The sequence below is a fragment of the Agelaius phoeniceus genome, chromosome Z (assembly GCF_051311805.1).
Source record: "Agelaius phoeniceus isolate bAgePho1 chromosome Z, bAgePho1.hap1, whole genome shotgun sequence".
NCBI classification, from domain to species: Eukaryota; Metazoa; Chordata; class Aves; order Passeriformes; family Icteridae; genus Agelaius; species Agelaius phoeniceus.
In genome coordinates, this window is record NC_135303.1 from 695,287 (window position 1) to 708,241 (window position 12,955).

Below are 12,955 nucleotides of genomic sequence, written 5' to 3' on the forward strand. Positions count from 1 at the left end.
TATCCTTGTTGGCAGTGTCTTATTGGCCAATAAATCCTTAAAAGCTCTTGTAACTGAGGGTCTTGTGACCTTCTGAGCCATGTGGTGAGGATGTGAGCAGAATTCACCTTTCCTGCCCATGTAAAAGATAAGAAAAATAAACCATATCATCATAAACAATTCAAAGATCCCATCTCAAATTCTTTCCAAAACTCCCCACAAGTGAATTATCACAGTGCCACAGTTACAAATAGTTTCTTTCCTAGTGGGAAATAGATCTCAGAGCCCTTGAGGCTGATATCAAAGTCACGGCTTCTTCAGTACCTGCATGAGGAGGAGAAAGATAAGGTTCCCATGGGCCTGGCTGAGCAGACCCAGCTCTGGTTTTAATCTCTTGTTGTACTGTTTATTTTGGACGTTGTCCTGTACAGACACTGCCCTGCAGATGACCAATCTGAAACCTGACCTCTGCAGAATGTGTCCTTCCCTGTCTCTGTACTGTCCATGGTTACCCACTGCCTCCCTCGTTCCTTTCCGGAATCTTCTTTACCTTTCCCTCCTTGCCCAGGTGTCAGGAGTGCTGACTGCCCATCTGCAGTGCAAATAAGCAAATAAACACTGCATCCTTTCCCTGGCTGAGCGTTAATTTGTGTCTGTGCCTTGCTCAGATGTTGATTCTTGCACAATTTCTTGGAAATCTGCTTTTTGGATGTATCAAGTACACAGCCTTGTCAAGGTTGGCTGGAGCTGAACAAGAGGAGGGATTTCTGGTGCCAGGGAAGAGGGAGAGATCTTGCTGTGGAACTGGGGAGAACCTGGCTGCTCTTGGCCTCTGCTGCAAAAGTGCTTCCTTTGAGTTAAAAGCATTTCCAGTGCAAAATCTAAAAAGCTTAGGGGTGTGTGTGAGATAAACTGGAAAGGTGTGAGATGTGGACAAATGAGTTTGCACAGTAATCTCTCTCTTTGGGGTCTTTCCACAGGTTTTTTAGGATTTCCATGATTGAAGTAGTTCAAGCAGACTGAGTGACCCACAAGTGCCTGGATTGTATTTCTTTAATATTCCTTTGTCTCTGTTGGATCTTTGGTGTTACATATGATGTGCCTGCATTTATTTGTAGCCCAGATCACCTGATCTTTTTTTAATTAAAGTTGATGTTTAAGAAAGGAGAAAAGGAGTAAATTGTCAAGAAAGGAGAAAATTGCATCTGTTTAGACAGTTGCCCAAAACATGTCAACCTTTGCTTTGTGCTTCAGAGAAACCAAAATTTTAATTACCTCTCAAGAACTGTATTTCTGTTTTTTTCCCCTGGGATTTCAGTATACTTTGTCCCCTGTTTCTTCCAGTTCTGGACAAGATGATGCTTTTACAATACTAAAGCCTTGTAGGATGGTATTGATAATTACTTTTAGTCTGAATGTGCTTTGTCCACAGGAGCTCAGAATGACTGGCAATGTAGCAAATTCAGAACTGCACAGTTCAGGACTACAGACAGTTCCTGATCTACTGCTGAAGAAGAGGAAGTGTAAATTGGCATTACTAGTGCAACATGACTTGGTTGGAGGATACATACTGTAGAACTGGGAAGAAAAGGGTCCCCTTACAGTGAGATTGGCAATCACCTGTGTTTTGTAATATAAAATAATGTCTTGTTCTGCATCTTCTCACTTTGAATGTATTGAGTGCTGCTTTATTTATACTCCTATACACAAAGTATAAATCTGAAGGAAAGTCTTTCAGGTTTGACTTTGTCCTTGTTCTTGTAATTAAAATATCAGGGCAGTTAAACAAAGTGTCTAAATGTCCTTGTCCCATCTTTATTTTGGAGTTAAACTGGTTCCCATTTGATACCATCTTCATTCAGAGCAGGATTAGAAGATATATTTTTTTTTCCCCAGCAGTTATTTATGAATAAAATCCACTGATCCTACAGCAGGGGCCAAATTTTCCTCCTAAGAATAACAATTTTATAGAATCAGTGCCAGTATAAAATGCACAAATGCAGGTTACAGCATATGCCTGAGATCTCAAAATTGTTGTAGGAAAGAAAAAGATTGCAGCATCATCACTTGTATTGATTCATTTTTGCTTAGCTGTGTTTTGGTCCCTTTGCTGTGTCTAATTCCTTATAAATGGAGCAATCAGGCATTCATTCATGTTGGCTAAAGTAGCTAATTGTTCCCTTTTTAGGCACAAATAGCTGAAATACGTTGTGTATGAACATAAACAAAAGTGTTTGATTGCCATTTGCATATTTTGGACATTCTTTTAACAGATGTGAAGCTGAAGTTTAGGGTGCTTATGTACTGCTGCTCAGTATGTGAGATCTGTTCAAGGAGATTGTCCTCTCCTGTTGGACCTCTCTGGAGACATCAGGAGTTTTGGGAGTAAATTACTTAAAAAGCAAGTGAACACATCCAGAAGTATGCTTATTTTTTTTAGGTTTCACTTGAATTTCACTGCACTATTTATAGCTACTCTTGTTTGTACTATTTCATTGGTGCAAATGGATAAAATTCCAGGGGTCACAGCAAAATTTAACAAATTCCTTCCATAACTGAGCCAGTTTCTAGCTCATCCAGCACTTAGGCAGAAAGGCAGAGGTAAGGGGGGCATCCCAGAGCACCCAGGATGGGCAGGGGCTCGTGAAGGGAAGGATGCAGGGTCCACAGAAGGGCACAAATCTTCATTACTAATTAGTAATCTTCATGAGTAATCTTCTGTGACCGTGTTCACAGGGTCCCAGGGTGAGGGAAGAGACCAGGATCTGACTCCATGTTTCACAAGGCTGATTTATTAGTTTATGATATATATTACATTAAAACTGTACTGAAAGAATAGAAGAAAGGATTTCATCAGAAGGCTGGCTAAGAATAGAAAAACAAAGAATGATAACAAAGGTTTGTGGCTTGCCTCTCTGTCTGAGCCAGCTGGGCTGTGATTGGCCATTAATTAGAAACAACCACATGAAACCAATCCCAGATGCACCTGTTGCATTCCACAGCAGCAGATAACCATTGGGTACATTTTGTTCCTGAGGCCTCTCATCTTCTCAGGAGGAAAAATCCCAAGGAAAGGATTTTTCATAAAATGTGTCTGTGACAATCTTCATTACACACTTGTCAGGGAAATTGGTCTGTGAGTCCTGAGTGGGATGTGAGCGCACAGCAGTGGGTTTGACCAGAGTGGACAGAGAGGGAGGTGTATGAGAGGTGGGGAGAGGAGCAAAGGCAGAGAGGGGTCACTGATGCTCCTGTCCTGAGCTCCCATGCAGCAGGTGGGGTGTCTGGGCCTGGGGTGTCACACCTGGGCCCTCCTGCCTGCAGGGACCTGCTCGTGGTGACATCTCCTGCCTTGCAGAGCAGCTCCTGGCTCTCTGTGCAGAGCAGGTGAGGCAGAGTGCTCAGACCTGTCTGGACAGGGCTGTGGGGTGGTGCTGACCCTGCTGCTGTGCTCTGCTGGGCTCCTGTTTGTCCTGGGAAAGGGCATCCCTGCCCCTGCTCCAGCCTCAGCAGCCCTGGCTGGCTCTGCAGACTGTGCCTGTCACTGCCACCCCTGGCTGGCCCCCTGGGCTTTATCTGCTTGTTCTTTGGGAGTGTTGGGAAAATTAACCCACAAACAGCAGAGGTTTATGTCCAGAAAGGAGGCAGAGGAGTCCTTTACTTTATTCCAATAAAGGCAGAGGCCATGGGCCATTCCCCTGGCGTCTCTCCCATTTTTGGAGGATGCAGCCTCCTTTTTATCCCAATTTCCCAGCCACATTTTCCTTCTCTCTTTCCCCATTTCTGAGGCACTTGAGAGGTTCAGACTCCCCAGAACACCTGATCCCAAAGATTTCCCTCTAACGTACAACCCTCCCTTTTCATTTTTAATTCTTATGGAATTCAGGGGTTTTTCTTCCCCATTTTTCTTTCATATCTCAATGTCTAATTTAATTTCTCAGCAAACCTAAAGTTTATTTGTAAAGGCAAATCTCTTTTTCCATTCACCAATCAGTGGAATCCTTCCCATTGTTTCTTTTCTCTCCCAGTGCTGGATTCATCCACCAGCAGACCCACAGCCTGTCTGTACAGACAAATCCACTGTTCCTCTCAGAAGGACATCCTGAGCTTATGGACTGCACAGTGGTAATTCTACCTGGCCTTTGGTGGCATTAATTGCCTGTATGAAAGGGAGTGCTTTCAAGCACTGGGCACTCTGTACAATTTAACATGGTCTTTAACTTGATCAGCTCATCCAAAGTCTTCCTGTCAGCTGTGGTCTGAGGGGAGGTCAGAAAAAGCCCCATAACACATAATAATAAGTGAGCAATTTAAATGGTACATTTTCATTCTTTACAGTGCTGCAGTTAGGAGGCTGTTAGGCTTTGATTTAGATTCCATAGTCCATGGAAAGCAATGTTTGTTGTTTCATACCCTAATTACAGTTTTTTAAGGGGTTGAATTCCTGTGACTGACAGTTCTGCACATCACTGGTGTCCTAGAATGGATTTAATAAAATAATCCTAATTGTGTACACTGTGTTTGAGTTATGTCCTTAGCATGATCAATTAATTCATACTGTGTGCATTTAGCATAGGTTAAGAGATTTCTGATAAATTTATATTCATTTACCTTGTATTTAAATCATACCTTACATGAGTGAAAGTGTCCTTAGTTCTTATACAGCAGTTACATTATCAATTTCACTTTCTTGAAATGTAAAGATATATTATCACATCTAAAAATGCCAGGTTTGTTTTGCTGCAGGAGAGACCAGCAGATCTCTGTTACCACACCAGCAATCCTGTTTAGGCTGCTCAGATGTTAATTCAGTGCAGTGCTTTCGTGTCTGCAGCCTTCTGCTTTGTCAAAATAATTTTTAGTTCAGGATTCAAACATCTTCTTCGCATTTTCTAATTTTCTGTATTGTTCACTATTTGGCAGCAGAATAATGCAGGGGAGTATCTCATTATTTCACTTTAAGTAGTTCTTTTAAATGACTGCAATAACAATTCTGCCGTTAGATTTTGTTATGTTTAAATACAATGAAAAGTGATTTTAGTATTGTATTAATGATGCTATTCTTAGATGGAGGGTATGGCAGAAGTAAGAGTATTGCTTTTAGTCAACTGAATTATGTTACATTATTCCGCAGAAGATTGCTTGGAAAATTGGATAAAGCTCAGATTGCTGACATGGTTTATACAGATGAGAAAGAACAGGCTAATATTGCACCTCAGTGCAGCATGAAGTAGTAGCCAGTTCAGCTGGCTGTTGGGTTTCTTTGCATAACGTTAGATCCAGGTTTTCTGGTGGTGGAATTCTTTTCCAGACCACTCAGAGGTTGGCAGCCCCAAACTGTGCAGTGCAGAACAAATTCCTTCTGAGATGGCTCAGCAACTGCTCAGTGCAATACATATATTTATACACTGGCGCTCAATAAAATGTTTGTTAATTTAAGTATTTATATATTAAATATCTAAATATTTGACGTTTAAAAGCATACTTTGAAATTCATCATCTTTTTTTATGGTATCTCATCCAGTCCTTCCTTCCTGATGGGTATATGGTGTTTTAGGCAATTCTTAGCAGTACTTTCTGAATTTTGAAATAGGAATCCCAGTGGGTTTTCTTTACAGGTGGAAAAAAAATGGGTCACTTGGTACTGAATGCCATTTTCCTGACCCTTTCTTATTTGTGGGATTAAAGCAGAAAACCTGTGTGGATGCTTAGTTTTAGATTACTGGAGCTCCACTAACACAGCCATATGTGAGGATGATTAAAGTGCAGATTAAGCTTTGGAGGGATGAGTTTTTCAAATATCTGCATCTATTTTACATATTACTGCCAGTTTCCAGTTTCCAGTTGGCCACATAGTAATAATGCTGTTTAAATTAACTAACAGAGTTCTGCTGCTTACAGTGCCTCTAATAATGAAAAATAAAGGTTTTTATCTTCTTTAAGGTACATCTGTGTATAATTTAACAGTTCAGTACTCCCTCATGTGGAGGAGAGGTGTTCCAGGGTTTCAGGTACAGCACACATCAGTAATTCTCCATGAAAATGGGATTGTGCCTGGTGACACTGACCCTGCAGAAAGTCACTGCAGTGCCACCATGATATTTTCTGAAAAATCCTCTTTGCCCAGGATCTTCTCCTGGGAAGCTGAGAAGCCTCAGAAAAGAATGTAAGCAATAATGATCTGGTTGCTTCAGAATGTGGTCTGGACATTGTTTACCAACAGGTGCATGTTTGATTGGTTCCATGTGAATTGTTTTAATTTAATGACCAATCACCATCACCTGTGTTGGACTCTCTGAGTCAGTCGTGAGCTTTCGTTATCATTCTGGTTGAGCCTTCTGATGTATCCTTTCTCTTTCTTTAGTGTAGAGTAGAATAGAACAGAATAGAATAGAACAGAATAGTTCAGCCTTCAGAGAACACGGAGTCAGATTCTCATCTCTCACCTCGTCCTGGGGAGCCCACAACACCACAGTGCAGCTGTTTGGTGGCATTGTGTGCTCGGGGTGCTCTGTGGCTCTGCCACTGGTGCCAGCCCTGCTCAGGCTCCTCCCTGTGACCCTGCTGTCAGTGGCAGCTGCTTCCCAGGTGCCTGGCTGCCCACAGGAATGGGGGAGATTTGTAAAATGTGCTGTTAGATTTGTGTTTAGCTGAGAGCACGCCCAGGCATGATTTCCCCTTTCACATGAAGTGCAATAAAATTTCAAGGACTCTCAGATTCAGCTGTCTTCAGGGCCAGGGGTCTCTAGCTGCTGGACTTTTGTAATGTCTGCAACCTCTGGAGGTGCCTGATTTCTTTGATTTCCTCATGGACGCTATTTATGAGCAGACACACTGGCAGCTGGCCCGAAACCTCTGCAGTAAAAGCCACGGGCAAGGCAGGCAGTCTTCCAAAAATGTTAAATTTGGATTGCATCCTTAGTTCCCATCCCTCAGTGCTGGCTGAGCTCTGAGCATCTCGCTGGTCCCTGGATCGTGGGCTGGGCTGCTTTTGCACACGCTTGTCTGGGATGTGGAGTGTGTGCATCAAGGGACTGATTTCTGCTTGAACTGCCTGGGTGGGTGGGCTTTGGGTACACCCGTGGACCCCCACCCTCAGTACCTCTCCAAGAAGCAGCAGGAAGGGAATTTGGTTGCACAGAAAGCAGAAATGGAGTTACCTCTGCAATCTGCAGCCAGTCCGTGGATATGTTGGAAGGATACAGTGGAGACTCTGTGAAAACTTGGGTGAAATTTGGTGATGGTTGTCCATTTCTGCAGCCCTTTGCTTTGCTTTTAAGAAAATGATTGTAAGGAACCTGCCAAGAGCTATGGAATCACCTCTTCTCATTAAAAAAGTGTTTCCTCACTTCAGGAGGGTGTTTCTGTGACTTCAGTCCTGAAATAGGGAGATAAATGTTACAGGTTTTAGCAAAAAAAAAAAAAAGTAGAAAAACCAATGCAATGCTGGTCCAGGTAATTACCAGTCACTAGTCAGGGTCAGACAGGGGGGCAAAATGGTGAGGTTGTAATTGTACAGCCTGCTGGGGTGAAGTGTGGTACTTGGGGTGCAGTGTGAGCTCCAAACCCTCTGCCCATCCTCCTGCACTGTCTGTGCATGTGGGGTGCAATACTCAGGTTCAGTGCTGCTGCCACCAGGAACACCAGTGCAGAATTGGGCACTGAGGTGTCTTGTGAGCACAGACAGGGCAGAATGAGCCCATGGCCAGGATCTGGCTTGCATTTGGAATGAAATCCCAAGATTCTCTGCATTCCTCAGTTCTTCTGCTACTCTTGAGGATGTGGCATTAGTCAAAGACTGAAACAAATCAACCCAAAGCAAACCCCAGGAAGAGGTTCACTGCCTCCCCCTTCCCCTCAGAGAAACACAAGTTTTAATTATTGATCTTCTTCTTTTGCAGTGAAATAAATGCCCGGCTTGATGCTGTGTCTGAAATTCTGCTGTCAGAATCCAGCGTGTTTGGTCAGATTCAAAATCTTCTTTGTAAGCTGCCAGATTTAGAGAGAGGCCTCTGCAGTGTTTTCCACAAGAAGGTACACCCATCATTACACTAATTGATTGTTTTCTGAGCAGCATCATTCTGTCTTAGTGTGCTTCCATTGGATTTGCATGTTTGTTTAAAAATGTTTTCTACTTAGCAGGACTGAGGCTGACCTATTAAAGGGATGTGAGTTTATAAAAATCAGATGTGGTGAAATCTTGCTTTGTGATCAGTGATGTGCTGATAGAAGAAGTGTCTGGGTAGGGTTCTGAAGCACATGCTTTGGACTGCTAATGGTAACAGGCAAACATGTGCAGTACTCATGATTTAGTGTCTGGATGGTGCAATAGACCCCTTCTGCCTTGAACTGGTGTTTGCCTTTTAAACCAAAGCTTTGCATTCCATATGCTTATCTAAACTCACACGTGCAAGTGGAACCACTTGGCTGCTGCCAGCTTCTTTGCAGATGAATGTTGGTTTGCTTGTGAATTCTCCAATTTGGACCTCAGGTCCACGTTTTAATAAGAGTCACTTATGAGAGATGAGGCACTGACAATTCTTAGTTTTGAAGCACATTAATGTGCCAGTGGCACCTGTGGAGTACATCATGTTCTTTCATTTCACTGCTCTACTTAGAGGTTTTGACAGTTTTTTTTTCAGTAAAGGAATAGGTGGGTAGAATGAGAGCAAAGTTGAAATTTTTTGGATGGTACAGCATAATGTTTTCCTGTGTATGAAAAAACCCAGTTTTTATACAATTTTGCCGTGCAGTGTTTGGCTCTTGGAAGGGCTTGTGTGTTTCAGGGAATGGATACAGACATCCAGCCATAAGGAAGGTTGTGAAAAGAGGAGTGTGCACCACTTTACCCATCCTCTGAAGTGTACCACATTCACATGATAAAATTGTTGGGTTTCTTCGTCCAAACAACTGCCCAGGAATTAGATAATTCACTTTTTAATGGTTTAACTCCTTTCAGGTTTCATACACAGTACTGCTTCTAGGAATATATCTGCATTTCACAATATCCTGGAACTGCTCTGCTGCTGCCCCTGTGGGGTTTTTGCTTTGGTTTGGTTTTGTTTTATTTTCTCTATGTACTTATTTCTTCAGATGTCCCTCCCTGCTGTAGAGCTGCTATCCTCTCTCAGCTTTCAGCTCACTTTGAGGTGGAGCCATGCAGAGACCCTGGATTTTCGTGTGGTTTTTGGGATGAGGTGACAATGCAGATTGCCTGAACAACAGCCACTGCAGCATGAAGATGGGTTTAGTGAGTCAGATGTTGGGAAAAAGCTGCAGGAGAGGAGAAATGCTCCAGCAGACTCCCTAAAAAGAGTAAATGAGGGGGGAAAGCTCTAAGCGCACACTTCTAATGTGATGGATTTGCTTCCCCTGGTAAAAGCCTGGGTTGTGCAGAGCACTCTGGAGAGCACCTGAAGCAGTGAAGACCTGTAGGGCTTTGAGGAGATGGCAGTGTCCCTGAGAGACAGGGTCTGTTCCCAATGAAGAATCAAAGCAAGCTCTGGGGAGCTGATTCTGAAGCATGGCTGGTGAATGTGGAGCCTGGAGAGAGGTCCCAGCAAAACAGATATGTATCCAAGAACATGGGGTGGCTGGGTTTCATGGATTTCTTTGTGTTCCCCCCCAGAGAATGCTGCCATTTCAGTTCCTGCTACAGAACCCTTTCCAGCTCTGTTAATTCCAGATGTCCCACATGCTCAGAGTGAGGTAGAGTGCCATTTCATTCCATCAAGGGATCCCAGACTCCGAGTGGAACACTCTGATGGCTTCACCAAAGGAATGTGCTTGTTAGTTCAGTGTCACCTGCAGGAAAAATGGGTGAATGTGACAAGCATTTCATCCTCCAGGCCCTTTATACTTCAGTGAAGTCATTATTTGAGGAGATGTGCTGTACAGGGAGATTCTGAAGCGTACAGAGATGGCTGGGGTGTCTCAGTAATTTCAAACATTATTTGGAATGTTTTTTACATTCAGGTCAGCTACTGCAGTACAGTTGTGTTGTGCACAGGCCTGTGCACCAGTAACCTCTGGAGAAGACAGAAGGAAATGAAGGCAGAGCAATGGTCTGCAAGGCAAAGCATCCTGATGGGAAGGCTTGTGGTCAAGGACATCACTGTCTGTGTTCCTGGTCTGAATTACTCCTTTTTTTTTTTTTTTTTCCTGAAAGCCTGCTAATAAGTTGTATCTGATAGCATAATTCAGGTTGGGAATTGTTAACCTGGCCCTTCACGAGTTCCCATGGCCTCAAACCACCAAATCCAGAATCTCCAAACCACCAGAATCAATCCACTGTATCTGACCTACCCCAGGTATGGCCACTCTGGAATTAGAGCAGTGTTTTTACACTGGGCATGAGGTGTTGCCTTGGGGGTCACAGTTCAGCTGTGATTTTGTCCCAGCCTGGAGGAGGGCTGAGGGAGTGCTTAAGGAGGCAAGAGCAGCATTGCAGTAGCCATGGAGAGAGGAGTTGCTCCACTGGACTGGTTGGTGCTCTCAGTTTGTGCAGGTCCAGCCCTTGGCACCTCGCCAGGCAGGAATGCTCTCCACTCCCCACTTCCCTCCCTGTGGGAGAAGGAGGGTGGCTGGAGATGCAATGGGTGAACACTTCTGGGCAGCACTCAGAGCCTGACTGCAGAGGAATCTGAGGGACAGGGAATTTTGAATTTTGACATTGAGTTTTGTCTCAGCTGGAGCAGAGTCACCTTAGTGGCCGAGGTGGTGCTCGGAGGAGAATCACCAAATCACCCAGCAGAGTTTGCACCACAGGCATTTCCTTCTGGCATCAGTGGGAACTACAAGTGGCAGAACCCTCCTTCTTATTGCCTCAGTTGAAGTGGAGACTTTTATTGCCTTGGAGTGTGGCAAAAGAGGGTCAGTGATGGATGTTTGAGCAGGTTTTACAGCCAGGACAGAGTAAACATGCCATTTGCACTTTTAGAAATGTGTCCTGCAGGGCCAACCTGATGTTTCTTGCTGTTTTCATGCCTGTGTTTTCAGAGTGTTTCAGAAGATAAATATTTACACAGGTTCAACCATAAGTGTTTATCTTATTTGTACCCTTCACTCAATAAACATTTGTTTTCCAACTAAAACACAGTCACCAAAGAAATTATCATAACAATTGGCCATTAGATGTACAAAACTGATTAAAGGGGAGCTTTTTACCTAAGGAGGGAGGGCAATAATCAAACCTTACTGTGGTATTTTCAGGCTCCCCTGTGGCAGGAAGGAAATGATGAATCTGACTCCATGTTCTTAGAAGGCTAATTTATTATTTTATGGTACTATATTATATTAGAGAATGCTATACTGAACTATACTAAAGAGTAGAGAAAGGATACTCACAGAATGCTTAACAAGATAATAATGAAAAACTCGTGACTCTCCAGAGTCCAACACAGCTGGCTGTGGTTGGTCATTAAGTTAAAACAATTTAGCAGAATCCAATGGAACAATCACCTGTTGGATAAACAATCTCCAACCACATTCCAAAGCAGCAAAACACAGGAGAAGCAAATGGGATAAAATTGTTTTTCTTTTTCTTCTCAGCTTCCCAGCAGAAGAAATCCTGGGCAAGGGGATTCTTCCAGAAAATATGACAGTGACATGACTTCAGCTTAAACATACCTTGAATTTTTACTTTTTCTTTTTCTTACTAGGGTGATATCATGCACATCTTGCTTATACTACACTTTTAATCTTTTAAAGAGTCTGCATCACAGATATTTTTAGGTTTGCAGTGCTAAATGCTGATTTGAGCAAACTGTTCCCCGTTAAGCTGATTAATATAAAGTCATAACAAGGGGACTTAATAATCTTAAAATTAAATACCTCATTTCTCCCAAACCAAAGTCTGCTCCCTATGCTAAAGAGATAAAGGTGGGAATTACAATTTGAAAGGAGTGATAAATGTATATTGCATTTAGACACCCATATTTTTTTAAATTTGAAATCTTTTAACTTGGAGTTAAAAGTGTTTAGTGGCTGTTGGCTGTGGGTCTCTGTTGGAAACAATTTCAGTAATGCAAACAGGGCTGAATTGCTGTCAGTGTTGCTGAGAGGGTGTTAGATCTCTGTGATCTTTCCTGCATCCATTTTCGGGACAGTTTGATAAACTGCTGGTTGAAACTATTGTTTGGCATCACTGCCAACTCTGAGGTTATTTCTCCAGTGCCAGAGAAGTTGTGGCTATCATTGCTGTCCTCTCAAAAGCAGGCTTCAAAAATAGCATTGGATCAGCTCGTGAGACTCTTCTGTGAATTCAAGACAGTTAATCCTGCTTCATGTAAACAATTTTTACTGTATTTTAAAAGCTTCTAATTTATAACACAGTGTGTATCTTTGTGAGGTTACCTAGGATTTGAATGGAATCAGTCCCACTGCAATGGAGCCCAGACTGCCAGAGTTATTTGAACGTGTCTGTTCCAAGTTATCTGTTTGCTTAGTGAATGATTTCTGCAGGGGAGACATTAAATTTCACATGCAAAGTCCTGCAGTGTTCCTAGCATGGAGCCACAAGTGATTAAAGGGGGAGCAGGAGCCCTGAATAAGCACAGAAGAGCTGTGTTCACCCCATTGCTGGGGACACTGTTCAGCAAGGCTGTTTGCAGTAAAACACAGTGCATTTGCCTTTCTCCAAAGGCCTGTAGTCACAGAACCAAGTGGGCTTTAACTCATTGGGTGACTCTGACCGTGTCCTGTGGGCCTTCAGAGTTGCTGTGAGGAACTGCAGAGTGTTTATTAACCATCTTCTGACAAACCTCATAACTTTAAGGGTTGTTTTAGGTGCCCTGAAATGCAGCTTCCTCCTCTTAGTGAAGCCTGAGCTTCAGCAGCCTCACCAGCCTCGTTGCAGACAGCTCAGCCAGGTGCTCCCACCTGTACCAGCACCATCTCCCTTTCCCAGCACTCCTGCAGGTGTGCACTGATCAGGGCCCTTTATCTCCTTCCTTAGAAGAAGAACAGCTGAAGCCCC

At 43.2% G+C, this 12,955-nt stretch overlaps 1 protein-coding gene across 1 annotated transcript in view; it reads left to right on the plus strand.

Moving 5' to 3' along the window:
• MSH3 (mutS homolog 3) overlaps window positions 1-12,955 on the plus strand; it is a 95,511-nt gene that overhangs the window by 46,834 nt on the left and 35,722 nt on the right. The window contains exon 13 of the mRNA XM_054651654.2: window positions 7,881-8,013. Coding sequence (XP_054507629.2) covers window positions 7,881-8,013 — 133 coding nt within the window. The remainder of the gene's footprint in view (window positions 1-7,880; window positions 8,014-12,955) is intronic.